A 16,854-nucleotide genomic window follows, 5' to 3' on the forward strand; every position below is an offset into this window, starting at 1 on the left:
AGCAAACGTCATGACATCAGTAATGACCCAGTGCTTGCACAGGGGACTACCTTTACCTTTCAGAATAGATGCACTGAATTTTCAGATTCTCTTCTACAACATTTTCTATGTGAACCAGCTTTTTTTCCATTCTGTTCAACAGCAACTCAAAAAAAATCCCCTCTATGGCAACAAAAGTTGGCCCAGTAAAGAGGTTGTTAACTATTCTACCACACATATTCACCAGTAGCTAAACTGTAGCAAATATTAAATGTGAAAACTTCTAAAGATAAAGCTTAGGTTTTAAAAAATTTGTTAAGTTCTACCCATGGAAAAACTAACAGCCCAAATTATATTAGGTCAAAAGTACAAAGAAGAAAAATGGATGTTATTTGAATATAGTGAACACTATTGCTTTAGTAGATAAGTATCTGGCATCAGCTACTAAGAACAAAACCCGTGTAATTCCCTTTATTAGGACCAACCCAATGGCATGTAACAGTGTGCAAGCTTTAGAGTACCCCAAAATTCTTCATCGGGTCAGATGTTATAAAATAAAAAAGAGGAAAAAGCAGATTTTTTTAGGTCATAATTTAAGACCTTGTCATGCTAGTTTATGGTGGATCTTCTAGCAGGCTAAGAATCTGGTTTCAAGTTGCTGCAGACAAGGGGCCATAAAAGCAAGAGGTAATAGATCAAATAAACTCAATTAAACTCTATAGCAACAAGCTTCCCCATGTCCCTAATTTCCATCTTAACCAGTGAGAATCCAAGCTGCTAAGCTCCTATTTATTATACAACATTGATGGTGATGTGCCACTTTGATGTCATTTTCATATTATAGTCAGTCATGTTCATATTATAGTCATTATTACCGTAGCTCTTTTTAAAAACAAATTATTTGCTATTATAGTCTTTACTCCTAGTTACTTCCATCATTTTATTGCTTTTACTTAATTGTGTAGTTAAGATGTGGTTCCATATGTGTTTTATGTTTTAGGAGTGCCATTCAGATGGGAACTGCCTGCTTCCCAGGTGGCATCTTGCTAGGCTACTTCAGTATGTGACTCACTTTGGTAAGCAGATTTCCTTACCATCACAGCTTCACCAAGACCTTGCATGAGATTGCGTCATGATTCTGCAGTCATTCCATCAATGCCAAAACAAACAGTCCTAGTTTTCTTCAAACAAGGCCACTGGTCTAGCATACAGCACACCCCAACCTCATCCATTTACATAGTACCTGCCACTGGTTTCCTGACTGGCTTGACATATAGGTTGCTGGAAGGCTTCGGAGGCTGTTTTTAGCAGGGGACCCTACCAAGGAGCTCCCCACATCTCCAGAGGTGGTTTCACTGGCCACAGCCATTTGGTATTGGGAGTAGTTGTATAAGTTGTTGTAGTAAGGATACAGAGATGGCTGGTAAAAACTGCTGTAGTAGGTGGAGTCCACAACTAAATCAGATGTGCTCTCCAGATGCCCTCTGCTGCTCAGGGAAGGAATGTCCTGAATGAGCATCCGTCCCTCTGAAAAGAATGGAACACAGAGATGGTTATGAAGCAGAAAGAAGTAATTTTTAGAAGTCTCACTTTCAATACATTTCATACCCTGCAAAACAAAGGAGTAGCAGATGGGAGGGGCTGGCAAGTACGAAGAAGACACAGGATCAGAGGGAGAAGCAAGACCAAAGCATTCCCAGTGGATTTGATTCTTTGTGATCCTCCTGCACACCTCAACAAAAGCTTCTTTAGTCCAATATCCTGTCTTCCTGTAACGGAAGAAGGATAGCACTTCAGCTGACTCTCTCTTTCAATATGCACTGCAAGTGGATGGGGTATGTGCCCTTACTGTTCTCCCACCTACCCCTTTGAAATAAACAGCAGGATTGGATGAGTTTGGCACACTGGGGCAGTACAAAGACACAAAAATTGTGCATCACGGGCAGTGGGAGCTGAGTCACTACCATTAGTGACATCTCAGACAATAGGTAATAGATAGATACAGTCCTTGTGGGCAATTCATTTCACAATCACAGTAGAAATGGGTTCACTACTTAGAAAAAGAATCTTATTTTCCCAGGTACTACTGTTCGGGTGTTTGGACATTACGAACAGCATACTGGAACCCGAAGGAATATGGATGGGCTATGCATAACTAACAAGTAAGAAATACATATTTACTATGTGTATACTCACACACATACACGAAGAATGACAGATTCTGTTATGTTAGCACAATGGAGCATACCCTCTATGGATTTAAGATGGAATTCTGCAAAGTGAACCCATCTGAAGAGAACTGGGAAAATGCATTCCAGGAATACAGCTTAGCAAGGCTATCACGTCAGTCCCCAACATTAGACCAACAGCGAACCATTTGCTTCCCTTCACCTCTATATCTCCAGGCCTTGCACAACTCAACTCTAGTACAATTTAATGATGTCTGAAACTGGATGGAGAAAACAGGGCTACTTCCTTAAGTGGTAGAGAAAGTTGGCATATAAAAACCAACTCTTCTTTTTCTTACCAAAAGGTTTATCATTTGATTTCAACTGGATAACAGTATTAGCCATGCTATAGCTGCAAATGGTCGATAGTGCTATGTATTGAAGAATTCAACAAAAATGCCACAGTAGAAATTAAAAGTTTTATACTATTGATTGTCTAAGTATCTTTTAATATAAATCAAGAGTACATCTGCACTCTGAGTACTATTGTATTCTTAGGGGAACTAGAATCAAGTAAAATTACACCACAAGATGGACTATCTTCCTTATATGAAGATACTAAAAAATAGCGTGTTGTCTTCAGTTTAGGGAAATATAAAGCACTGGTTTTTAAAAGCAAATGCAGGAAAATTGAGCATTTTACAAAATATAGTTATTATTAGAACTGTAGAACTCTAGAGAAAATGAATGCACAAGACTAAAAAGAATAATCTTCTAGACTTTACAGGAAGTCTATGGAAGAAAGCTTCTAAAAGGATGAAGATAAAAAAAAATCTAAAACTAGAGTGGGCGCCTTAAGTTCACTCAATAGAATTAAAAACATAAATTAGTAAGCTGACTAAAGGATGGAGTTTCTAGTAGTCCGAAGAAAGGATTTTTCATCGTTACATCTCACTTAAAAACTCTGTGTTTTAAAATCCTTAGACAGCATCTTTGCTACCTCACCACAGTGTGAAATGCAGTTCTCTCTTTCATTTCAGATCAATGCACTGTATAATAAATACTGTTATCGATCTTTCTCTGTTGTACAAAAGGCTTCAAGCCTACACCATATTAACAGTAGTTAGCAATAATTCATTTCAGGAGAGGGTATGTATTTTTATAGAAAGTCTTGCTGTGGGGTCAAAGACTGCAGAAAAAGTAAGTTTTATCTGTGCAGCCAGTGTGTCCAGGCAGTATGCCACTGACTATTGGTAGGACACAGGACATGTCCAATTGGCTGCTCTCCCATGATGGCACTTAATGCTCAACCAAACCCCCCAAAAATGGTGGGGGTTGTTTGGATCAACCATTTCTATGAACATGCAAGCTGCCTTATATTTTGTGATACCACTGCTCTATCTAGCCTAGTAACTCCAACCTCTACACCATACTGGATATCTTCTTCTATAAAGCATGTGCTCTCCCATCTAATCCAACAAGGTTATTTTTATATTCTAGACCAGGGGTGTCAAACATACAGCCTGGGAGCCGGAGCCGGCCCCTTCAGAGCTCCTATCCAACCCACAAGCCAGCCGAAGCAGCCATCTCCCCACCCACTCCCAATCTGGCAAGACTGTCGCAGGCTCCCCAGTCAAAGCAGGTACCCCCCCATTCCTGATCTGCGGGCTCACCAGCCGAAGCAGCCCCCCCCCCACTCCTGATCTGGGCTGGCAAGCACGCTGCAGGCTCCCCAGCTGAAGCAGCCACCCCCTCTCCCAATCTGCTGCAGGCTCGCCAGCCGAGACAATCACCCCCCCCCCCAATCTGGGGTGGTAAGCCCTCTGCAAGCTTGCCAGCTGAGGCAACCACCCTCCAGTCCCATGGTGTCAGTTATCAAAGACTGTTAAATAAAATAAAAGACAATACTGTAAGAGTGTTATTATTTTAAACATGTTTGTATTTTAAGTAAAAACTGAAGTAAAAAACAGGATCATTAATTGGCTTTGCCTGTGTCTTCTATAAAGTTTGTATCTCCAGTATCTGGCATTAAATTATGGTACGCGTGGCCCAGCCCAACCAAGTGACAATCCGGCCCACGTAACAAATGAGTTCGACACCCTTGTTCTAGACCCTTGGGTGCTGGTGTAAAATTCACTTAACTTGTTTGTATGGATTTATGTGGAATCCCAGATCAGAGAGAAATCTTTCGCTTCTTGTTTAGAATCTGATCAGTATTCCCAAGTAAACATTTGCAAATGTTGTTAAACTTTTTAAAAATGCAATTCAATGGATTACCAGGAAACTGTTCCCTGTTTGCTGCATCCTGAAACTGAGCCCAAAGTTTGCACTGCTCCCAAATGTCATATTACCTTAGTTGTTACAGTGACTGAGTATTTAGAGACAGCTTTCTTCAGGAGAGGACAGTTAATTGAGGCACTGGTCAACTTCTATCAAATAGACAGGTTGCAATAATTTCTTAATGGAAATGAAATTATTCACATGTGCAATACTTCTCTTCAGATTGCAAAAGTTTAGATCTCAGCAATTTCCCAGAAACACTGCCCCCTCCCAATGAATGACTCTCCCTCCCTCATTAGCAGATCTGGCAGTATTTGTTCAATTCATAGCTGCCTTTGAGGTCTGAGGTTGGACCTTGAACGAGGCTGGTGTGAAATCACTCCCTAAAGCCATAATCAGAAACCACTGGAACAATATGTTTCTCCCACCAGACTATCATGACAGAGCAACTCTTGTGTTCCAGCACATCACTAGTAGCCAGCTTTTCTGCTAACACATCAAGGCTCTTTCCTAAATCGAAAAGGAGAACAGAAGTGTGAAGCATTGCCTGTTTTCTTCAACTAAACCCTATATTTCCAAAAGAAACTTCCTTGGCTACTTAGAAGGATTGTGGTGGTTTCAGTACTGCACTTGTAGTTTACAATAAAGTTAACGTGCTATACAATATACTCTCTAGACATGGCTGTGAGTTTTTTTCTGGCCACCCTCAAAAAGAACCATTATCTATAATTACCCATTACCAGACATAATTATTTCTCCTAGGCTGCTCTACAACCCCCAGGATTTGATGCAGTTACAGCTCACTGCATTATGTTATCAAGGAAGCTTTCCTGACCTTTAGAGCACAACTCACCGTACATACAGAAGTGGGCAGTAAATTGTTTAAGCATGTGATTTATCATATGGTCCCCTTGGATGGTCTGTGTGCTTAGAAATCAGAAATGTTACTTGTACCCACTGCCAATGCCAGGGTTAGCACAGTGCTTACCAGAATAGTTCACAATCAGGAAATGCCTATCATGGTTCCTATACAGTTTTGGTGCTAAAGCTAACCAGGGACTTTGCAAGTGTTGAACTGCACAAAGGATCAGTACCCAGGCTCAGTTTTTGCAGGAGATTTCAAACATCTTTCCCATGTGTGGTACAAAAAACAAGAATACAAGCTAATATGTCAGGTGCTAGGGGATCAAAACATCTCATTTTTATCTAATGCATTAGTTGGGGCGAAATCATTTCAGAAGTGAGGGGGTATAAGCGAAACTTCAGTTGGCCGCTGCTTGCAAATTGCTGACTCTAGCTTCTCCCAGCTAACACTTCATTTGCTACTGATAAACTGTGTACATCACAGCTATCCAGTAATATTTCATTATTAGATAAAATTATACTTCATAGCTAGAATACGTCTGCCTAACTATATCATAATTACTATCAGGGAAGGCTTTCGGCTGTAACTAATAATAATAAGACAGCTCACCCACTGAATAAGTATCGCGTAAATCTGAACAGGAATACCATAAGAACAAGTCAACATCAGTAAACAAAATACAAGGAGCCCAACAGAACTCTTCCTCCTATTTTTAATTAGGCATAAATGTCTCCATGAAATTTTAAAGTTCTTCACAATTATTTATTTATCTTTAAAATATTTATATGCCTGCCTTTCTCCTGAGCATGTCAGGATCAATTATATTATATGGTATCCATATTTATTCCCATAGTTTTTACTTGTATATGAAAGAGATATAAAATCAATCTTACATAAACCATTGGCTGCAAACACACGTCATGAAGGGGAACACCCCCCAAAACTTTATTGCTTATCATGTCAGTGCAAAACTATGAAAACCCTAAATAGCAGTAGCCTAGTATATTCACAGCTATTTATTTCATGAAATACCTCTAACAACATTACATTCAATTTGGTAAGTAGCAAGTGCTTAACAATTCTCTGAATGGATTTGCACTTATTGGACAGAACACTGTAAACTGGGCAAAGTGATTTTACTAAACAATTGGGTGAAATGCTACCTGCACATTTCTCCTTGTATTTCCATACACATCAACATTAGAAATGCTAGGATGGAGCCTAAAGAATGAATTCGTAGAAAGGATTTTGGCCACCTTCCTCTTTCCAGTGCACTGTCATCTGAAAAGCCACTTCTTGAGGGTTGAAAAACTCTCAGGAATTGTGTGGGGAGGGGGAGCTTCAGTTAAAGGGAGAACTAGCAGAAGTCCTCTTGCCCCAGAGCCCTCACACAACTCATGTGGGGAGGGGGGATTCGATCAATTCCATCTTCTGGCTGCACTGCCCCATCCCACATCCTGGCTCTCATGAAAGGCATCTAGGAGGACACAGTAGCATGGGAAAGATGACCAATTCCCTTCCAAGTATCCATTTGTGGTTTTCAGGATAGCTCCACAGAGCATGTTGATGTTTAATCTGCTTTTGAACCTCTTGCTTGCTAATATGCCCCTCTGACTATTCCTAATACAGCAGTGAAAGCAGAAGAGAGGCACTTGTAATTCAATTACTTTATTAAAAAAAAAAACTAACACAAAAGCTGAAAACTCATAGAAGGAAATATTCCTGAGAAGGCAAGAGTGATAATCTAGCACAAATTAAGCCATTTTAAATCCTGTTCATTTCAATGGGAAAGAGTTAAGTACATCCTTATGTACAGTTTGACTGTGCCATATATACTTTATTCCATACTAATTTCAAGTATTTAGCAAGTATCTTCATGAGGAATTTTAACAGCTCAATCCTAAACAGCTCTACTCAGAATCCTCCTGAAGTCTATTCAATGAGGTTTACCCCAGGAAAATATTCTAAGGATTCTTAGGATTGTGGCCCAACATGAATAAATGTTTGTATTACTACAACACAAACATTCTATTAGCAGTGAAAATAAAAAGTATGTTCAATATCCATAGGCAGTCAATTACTTCAGTAGGATGTTTCCAGTTTTGTGTGACCTTGCATATGTAGCTACACAATAAAAAAAAACCCACAGGTATTCCTCCTGCCATCTCTCCACACTTAGCTCAACATATACAACTAGTCAATTATTTTTCTATCATTCCTTCCCCTCCCCACACACACACACACTGCGCTATTCCCTTAAAACAAAACAGCCTGTTGCTAAGAACGTCTTTGATGCTGCTAGACAATATCTGATGGGCCCTCAAGTGTGTCCAGGAGGTTTCATACAATCACAGTGCTATTTCTGTAAATATTATCAAGCATCGTCAGAAGGAAAAGAAGGAAAGCCATCTGTGGGCAGGCACTGGTTTTATCCATAAACACGTCAATGGCTAAGCTCACATGTTTTTCAAGGTTTATCCTTTTGTCCAGAAACAACGCTTGGTTGTGTGTTTTAATATAGTGAAAGAATGAATAGCATTTTCCCTATCAGCGATAAGGTGGCATCATTCATTGTCAACTGCAGCCACCCAGTCTAGGAGCATGTCTGCATTATAAGAAACAGAAACTTGATTTGTAATTATATTTGTGTGCAAAAAAAAAAGCTGCCATTAATTATTACACAATCAACCACAGCAGAGAATCATCTTTTAATCACATCAGGCAATTACCCAAAGCCATTAACAATTGCTTCCCATGGCATCGGTTGTCATGCAATATGCTGTCGTTCCCACCCGTGCTGTTTTTGTGGTATTACACAGAAACACACACACACACAAACACAGTCCCTGTGGTGAGAATTTGAAAAACCTCTTCAAAGCTGCAATTGGTTTTTGCAGGGAAATACAAACAAAATACAATACAATAAGCCCCTCCCCCCAACTTACAGATGGGGAATGTTCCAGAGGTTGGTTTGAAAGTCAGGTGTCTGGAACTCAAAACACATTTTCTCATAGATATAAATGTAATAGATACTGGTTAGGTTCCCAAATTAGCCTGCAGAAGTCTATTTAATCCATAATGTAGCTAAAGCTAAAGTGCAACGAGATACAGGCAAACAATATGGTTGTCATACTGTGCAGTAATTACACAAGATAGAAAATTAAATAACTGTAGAACAAGACATTATTTTTTATTTTCTTCGATCTTGCTGACAGGAAGCACACTTCATTAGAGAAGGCTAAGAATGTGCAGCACAGATCACACTTCAGGAAAGGATCACAGATCACACTTCAACTTTCAGTGGCTGGCAACCAGCAGAAGTCTGGGAAGGGGGACAGGGACATGGGAGAGTGCTGTTGGTGTGACAGTTTAGGAATTGCTGGAAACTCTATGGTTTTACCATAGACTTTCCAAAGATTCCTAGAGAGGAATAGCGTTACTTCTGAGTTTTTCCCATAAGTGACATAACACAAGTGTGCCGTCATAATGGCAGGCAATGGAAGCGGAGGGTGGGAAATTATTATTAGTATTAATACTACTACTTCTAATAATAATAATAATTTTTATTTATATCTCGACCTCTCCCAGCAAAGCCAGGCTCAGGGCGGCTAACATCACAACCATCAAATACATATTATACAAATCTTATAGCAAGTTAAAAACATTCTAAAACAATGAGGAATAATAGATTACTCTAGAAATCAATGGTGCCATATTAGTTCCCTGCAGGGAGAGCTATTTCGATGGCTGCCACCATCTAGCTTGATGTCATACCTCAGGGGGGAGGAGATGGATGACAGAACTAACACTAAGGTAGGAACACACATGGGGTCGAGAGAGACATAGGGAGTAATCAATAAAAGAAGGGGAAAGGCAGAAAAGGAAAAGGAAGGGGTGTGAGGCCAGCTTCTAGATGAAACCGTCACTGCCCTCAACCATAAGCCTGGCGCAACATCCCCATCTTGCAGGCACTGCAGAACTGAACTAAGTCCCGCAGGGCATGGGTCTCACTAGACAGAGAGTTCCACCAGGCTGGGGCCAAGGCCGAGAAAGCCCTGGACCTGGTCGAGGACAGCTGGGCACTCTTAGGGCCAGGGATCTCCAATAGGTTGTTATTAGCCCATCGTAAGGCCCTCTTGGGGGTGCATAGGGAGAGATGGTCCCAAAGATACAGTGGTCCCAGACCATTTAGGGTTAATACCAAGGTTAATACCAAAACATTGAACTTGATCCAGAATTTAACCTGGAGCCATTGCAGCTGGCAAAGTATCAGCTGGATATGCTGTCCATGATGTCCCTGTCAGAACCCACACTGCTGTGTTCTGGACCAGTTGCAGTTTTCGGAGCAATCTCAACGGTGCCCCCCCCCCAAAGGTAAATGGCATCCCTAACCACACTGCAAACAGGGTACAGATCTCATAAGAAGTTATAATAGGTACAGAAAATACATACCGTAATAAAAAGAAGAAATGGTATTGTAAACACAGGAAAAGGCAGACAGTCCATCTCATTTCTATCCTGGCAGAACCCTGCTGCCCTTTCACTGTTCTAATTCATTGAGCTCTCAGTAGTTAATTAATTATCTAATTCAAAGGGTAAGATTTTGCTGCATAATTTAATGGTGCTTGGGTGATTGCTTGCCCAAATAGTTTCAGCTGACTATTCCCAGTACACCCAGAATTGTGGATTTGAGAGGGCTGGGAGAAAGTGGTGACCCTTAAAGACAGCCTGTGGCCCTGACTAATATTCTGGTCATCACATTTTTATCCCACCTCTCATCCACTGAAAGTAGGGCAGCATACATCATGTTCTTCTCTTCTACTTTCTCCTCCCAACAACCCCTTATGGTACCCAAGAAAAATACTGGCCCAAGGTCATCCAATGAGTTAAATGGCTGAGAGAGCCAGTGTGGTATAGTGGTTAAGAGTGTTGGACTAGTACCTGGGAGACCCAGGCTCAAAGTCCCACTCATGCCATGGAAGCTTGCTGGGTGATCTTGGGCCAGTCATACTGTCTCAGCCTAGCTACCTCATAGGGTTGTTGTAAGGATAAAATGAAGAAGAGAATGATGTAAGCCAATTTGGGTCTGCATTGGGAAGAAAGGTGGGGGTACAAATGAATTAAATAAATAATTGGGGCTTTAAACCCAAGTCTTCCCAGTCTTTAACACTAACCACTACAACACACTGGCTCTCACAAACATTATGTAATCCTCACTTTATCAAATAACAAGAGATTCTGGGGACAGTGTACTCAAGTTGAATTTGCTTTAGAGAAGAGGGGACTGGAGATTGTAGGTGTCCTTCTAATATTTGCTGTAGTTACAGATAATAAAGCAGATAACCAATTAATGAGCTTACTGGAGTAACTCCACACAGAATTGAACTATTAGGTCCCTTTCAAGAATTACTTAGTCCACTGCCTGGAACTGTGATGAAAGAGCATTATGATTTAATCTGGGATCTATTTACAGCCCCTGAAATCGTAAAAGGAAAATGTTGGAGCTCTTCAGAACCCCCTATGTTACAAATCACTCATTGAGAACAGTTCAAAAAAAGATGGGAAACATATCTTAAGAGATGGATTACTTAGAATATGGTTTCAATGCAGAAGTAGGATAAGTTTTCCAATTTCTCCACTGACATTGCCAGTCAATGTACACTGTGATAATGTTGTGTGTGTGTGTTAAGTGCCGTCAAGTCACTTCCGACTCATGGCGACCCTATGAACGAAAGTCCTCCAAAATGTCCTATCTTTGACAGCCTTGCTCAGATCTTGCAAATTGAAGACTGTGGCTTCCTTTATTGAGTCAATCGATCTCTTGTTGGGTCTTCCTCTTTTCCTGCTGCCCTCAACTTTTCCTAGCATGACTGTCTTTTCCTAGCATAAGTGATAATGTTACACGAAGAAAAACGGACTATTTAACTTTTAAAAATATGATTGACAAAATTGGCATAATAAAAACTTGGCAAACAATTAAAGATGAAAGAAAGAATATTCAATGGCTACTATATGACCTCAATATAGATAGAACAGATAAAAAAGGAAGGTGAATGTTTAAGATAACTTATGAACATCTAATTACGGGAGATTTCAGACATCTGTTAGGGAAAATATATAAATTGTTATTACAGTATGAAACTGAAACAGAACATGTTAAAGACTGCATGATAAAATGGATGCAAAATTTGGGAGAAAGTATAAATATGAGCCAGTGTGAAAATTAATGGACAAAAGAAATGAAATTCACAGAATGCCAAATGCTAAGAGAGAATTGGTATAAAATGTATTTGAGGTGGTATATAACATCTAAAGACATAGCAAAGGCTAATAAAGGTTATAATGGGAAATGTTGGAAATGCCAAAATACAGATGCAACATTCAATCATATGTGGTGGACCTGTAAAAAGGCAAGAAAATACTGGATAATGATGCATGATGAAATACAAAAAATATCAAAAATCAAGTTTGTTTTAGATTCAAAAAGCATGTTATTCAATATTTTACCAAGCAATATCTCAAAAATATATTATGTGTTATTTAGGTATATGGTGACAGCGGCAAGAAAGTGGAAAGCAGAGGACCACCCAGATGTAACTGAATGGTTAAATAAATTAACAGTGTATGCAAATATGGCTACATTGACATTTTTAGTACATAATAAATCAATTCCAAGTTTTATGAAAAATGTAATGTATTCTTTCACTATATAGCCAATAACTAATGATAGCATTATTAGACATGAAAATGTAAGTGGCATATAGAAGACTACTAGTTAAAGAAGGTAATAATTGAATTGAAACTATAAAGTAAGTTCCAATATAATGTAATAATTTGCTTGTTTGTATGTCTGTATGTTTAGTTTGGAAAAACTTTTTTTTTAAAGAACCCTCTGTGTTTTCAGATTGGAGTGCTAAAGCATGGTTTATTGCAGAGATGGCTAAAATTGCACATCTCATTTACATGGAAGAGGATACATTTTATGAAGAATCTTATCAAATACCATAGGAACCATTTGTTGAGTTTATGACCATAGGATAAGACAATGTTTAATTTTGTGTCTTTTTGGAGTGTTAGTTGTAGTATAAGTAAATTCAGAAGTGGATTTCACACTGATGCTTTGTGATCCCCCCCACTAATCCCTGTAATTCTGAAGAATAAAAATATTTTTTAAAGACTGGGTAAAAAGTCTAATTAAGTCCATATCTTGGAACATTTGTATAACATTTTAAAGGGTGAATTAACGCAGTTTCCAAGATCTCAGATATAACATCGTTGAACGGCTGCCACAGTATGAGACCATTTAGAAAAGATGTGGAGCATCAGTTAATAATATAGCCCCCTGCTATTCTAAACAAGCAAAAAGTCTGAAAAGAGAAAAAGTCACGATTGTTAACTCAGAATGGAACAAATTCATTAATAGAATATCAAAGACTACAAGGGAGTTTAGGCTATTTTAATATCTAAAGACGAGACCTTGGAGGAAGTATGACTTGGATAAAATCATTATAGCTCATACTAAAAATAACCCAAGGGATGACTTCGTTAGGAGCAGCATGATTAAAGAAACCCAGGTGGGTTCTTTAAAACTAAAATAAATAACTAAAAATAGCAGAGAGTTTTCTACTCTAACTGAAGTAAAAATGCTGGAAGCAAGCAGAGGACAACCTTACAGCTGCCACATATAAAATGCTATATTCACAGTTCCTTGTAAAACTAATATACAAATATAAAGAACTCATAAAAGGGATTTTTTTAAGGCTCAACGTACCCTAAAAAATCAAACATAGTTTAAAATATAACCAGAAAACAAATCTATCATATACTTACCACTCTATTCTTTCTTTATGCAATATTTCCCTTATCATCCATGGCATCCATGGATGCCCAGGGAAGGGTTTTGTGGCATGAGTTGTTTCTATGCATTTATTAGCTAGCAAGCTGTCCAATTTGGGGACACAGAAAGGAGAGCAATTTTCTTATTGATGGAACCAGTAGATCATGGTAATTTTTCCTCATGGAGACACTTTCCCTGTTGCTGTTGCAGTTGCCAGTACAGCAACAACAACGGGGCTTCCACATGACAAGTTTCCCTGTAGTTTTCCTGCCCTGATCAACCAGCGGTGGCCACCTTCTTCTGTAGTTTTCCTGCCCTGATCAACCAGCGGTGGCCACCTTCACCTTCGGCTAAGGGGAGACATGATAGAGGTCTATAAAATTATGCATGGTTTGGAGAGAGTGGACAGGGAGAAGTTTTTCTCCCTCTCCCATAATACTAGAACACAGGGTCATCTGCTAAAGCTGGAGGGCGAGAGATTCAAAACAGATAAAAGGAAGTATTTTTTCACACAACGCATAGTTAAATTGTGGAACTCCCTGCCCCAGGATGTGGTGATGATGGCTGCCAGCTTGGAGGGCTTTAAGAGGGGAGTGGACATATTCATGGAGGAGAGGGGTATTCATGGCTATTAGTTAGAATGGATACTAGTCATGCTGCATACCTATTCTCTCTAGTATCAGAGGAGCATGCCTATTATTTTGGGTGTGGTGGAACACAGGCAGGATGGTGCTGCTGCAGTCGTCTGGTTTATGGCTTCCTAGAGGCACCTGGTTAGCCACTGTGTGAACAGACTGCTGGATTTGATGGGCCTTGGTCTGATCCAGCAGGGCCTTTCTTATGTTCTTATGAGCCACATGGGCTTTTTAAGTCTTGTTTGTTTGCTTTTAACCTGCAGTTCGATATTGTTAGAATGATATAACAACTTGTATATCAGGCTTTCTGAATTCCCATCTTTCATTTCAAAAAGGAACTCTCTAGCTTCTTTCACTACAGAGATACAAGAGGAAAGAGAGATAGGACAGGGAAAATGGTTGCTATATGGGCACTATCAGGAAAATCTGGACTTTCCTACCCACATGCAGGCTTTTCTGCAATCTTTCCCAAAACTGTGCAATAAAGCAGGTTTGGGAAAGACTGGAAAAAAGCTGAGAAAACCCCAGGAGGTGCACAAATTCACCACGATGTGGTGAAGCAGGGAAAAAACCTCCTTCCAAAAAGCATCAAATCCGGGGCAAATAACCCGTGTGGAAACAGCCCATTTCTTCATTTCCAGAAATTAGGTTGCAGTATAATAAAGATTTGACCTACAGAGGTAGGATCCATGGCTAATTCTATAAACATAGACAGACCCTGAAAACTATTTCTTCACAGTTTTCAAAGTTGTAGATTAATTTTATATGTCATAACCATAACTTGCTAATATTAAGCCTTGTTGTGGGCTAATTCTTGGATCCTACACTTAAAGACTAGGCCAATTCTCACCGCGCCAATGCATGGAACAATAACATCAAAACAACTTATAGAGAATATGATCTTTTGGAGCTGTTCCTCAAGAAACAAACATGGAAAAAACCCAGAGACTGGGTATGTACTAAGTCAATAAAATCTGCCTTAAGGTTTTTTTGTTCGTTTTTTTTGAAAGGCAGACTATAAATTATTAAAGTAAAGAAATAAAAGGCATTTTGGGCTTTAGTGGCAGCACGTATATGTTGGTTAAGCTCCAAAATGAACAGGAATCTTGTGTCATCATGAAGTTTTATACTACATAAGCTTTTGTGGAATAGAGTTTACTTGGTCAGATACATGTAGCATAAACACTCAAGTTTATGAAAAAAATTTGTAAATACAGAGTTACATCCAACCCAGGCTCTTGCAATGGCTCAGCACTAGAACCTCAGCTTTGCACACAGAATGCCCCATGTTCAATCCCTGGTCTCTCCACTTAACAGGCCAATACAGTAGGTGATGGCAAAATCTCTGAGTGAAATCTAATGAAACCTCTGCCAGGCAGAGAAGTTACCTTGACAGATCAATGGTCTGGCTCAATATAAGACAACTTCACATGTACCTTGAGGATACAGCCAGCAAGGTGTCGTAGTAGCAGTGTTGGACTAGAATCAAGGAGACCCAGTTTCATATCCACACTCTGATATGGAAGGGTGCTGGGGGACCTTGGGTCACACTCTAAACCTCACCTTGTTACAGTTGTTATGAGGATAAAAAAGAGGAGAATATAAGCTGCTTGGGGTCCTCGCTCGGGGAAAAGAAAGGGTATTTATGAAGTAAATAAATGCATGTATTTTCAAACATCAGGTTGTCATTTCCCCATTCACTTAAAAATAACAATGTAGGCATACACCTAAAAAAGCATGATGTATGAAGAAAAGTTAAGCATTCAAGTTTCCCTTGTTTCAAGCTAGGGAAGATGAAAAAACCTTCTGAGGAGAAGTGAAAGACAACAGCTTACTAATACAAGGGAACTGGAACAAACTGTAACAAAGCTATGATAGCTAACATACTACCTATATACTATAGCCAACACATTATCCATGTCCCTTAGCCATAAATACAGAGGGATAAGGGGGTCTTCAGTAGTCTCTTAAATCCCTCTGCCATTGATGCTTAAAGCACCTCGTTATCTTCATGTAGGCCATTCCACAGCTTAATTACACTTCTAGTTAAGAAAGGAAGTTTCTCCTAACTTATTTTCCTTGTCTTTTTCAGTCTCAACGATCGCTCTTTGTACACTGCTGCAAGCACTGTAAATAATCCCTCCCCTCCTTCATATTATTACCTCTCAAATATTTATAGACTGTTATATCAACCCTTAGTCTCCTTTTCTACAAGCCATACATCATTGTTGGCACCCGTCTCTTGATCTGCTCAGATTTATCTATGCCCCCTTTTCATAACAAGATGCTCAAAAAGCACTGTGCCAGATTTTCCTGGTTTTATTTTCCTCCCAGAATTTTACCCTGTCCTAACCATCAGCACACCTATATTGTTCTCACTTACCAGGAATTCCAGGGGCCAATGATTTCTATGTGGCTAAGAAACCAGAACTGTATATTCCCTTCAGAATGTACACAAGGGATTCCATGTTAGTAAACAGCATGACAAGGAGAAGACGACTAGACTAGAGCTCAGGTATGGATGTTTCTAAGGAAACTTTCAAACCAGCAATTCTCCATGTAGGTATCTGAGGTCAGAAAGTGCCATAAGAATTACTACCACAGGCCCCTTGCAAAAGCCCTCACCAAAGACCGTAGGAAAGACCACTTGCTGAGGACACTAAAAAAAATCAGACTAAAGTAACCGGGCAACTGTGGACAAGGAACAACAGCTGTTGCACCCAAATCCCTAACCAGAGATTCTGGAGACGACCCACTTCCCTCCACTCCAGCAATTTTCACTTCAACAATTCCATCATTTTTGCCTCATGTTTCATTTGAAACTCAGAACAATTGAAAAAGTGGTTTGTAACACTGAGCACTGAAGCACAAAGCTGCATCAACCACAATGAAGAAGCCTGCATCTGAGGCTTAATTTTTGTCCATATTTACATTTGTGTGTGGGGGGGAGGGGGGATGACTGGTAAAAGAAGAAATTCAGGCCTCCTCAAGCAACATCCTGAACTTACTGGCTGCTCTCTAGTAGATATTATTTAGATACAACTGGGAACCTGCAAGGACTTGGAGGGATCTAATTTCTCCTTTCTCTTT

At 39.6% G+C, this 16,854-nt stretch overlaps 1 protein-coding gene across 1 annotated transcript in view; it reads right to left on the reverse strand.

Annotated features, from left to right (window-relative positions):
• The window catches only part of DMRT1 (doublesex and mab-3 related transcription factor 1), an 88,878-nt gene that overhangs the window by 44,388 nt on the left and 27,636 nt on the right, over nucleotides 1-16,854 (reverse strand). The window contains exon 5 of the mRNA XM_056848976.1: nucleotides 1,223-1,506. Within this exon, the coding sequence (XP_056704954.1) occupies nucleotides 1,223-1,506 (284 nt within the window). The remainder of the gene's footprint in view (nucleotides 1-1,222; nucleotides 1,507-16,854) is intronic.

The sequence above is a fragment of the Euleptes europaea genome, chromosome 4 (assembly GCF_029931775.1).
Source record: "Euleptes europaea isolate rEulEur1 chromosome 4, rEulEur1.hap1, whole genome shotgun sequence".
NCBI classification, from domain to species: domain Eukaryota; kingdom Metazoa; phylum Chordata; class Lepidosauria; order Squamata; family Sphaerodactylidae; genus Euleptes; species Euleptes europaea.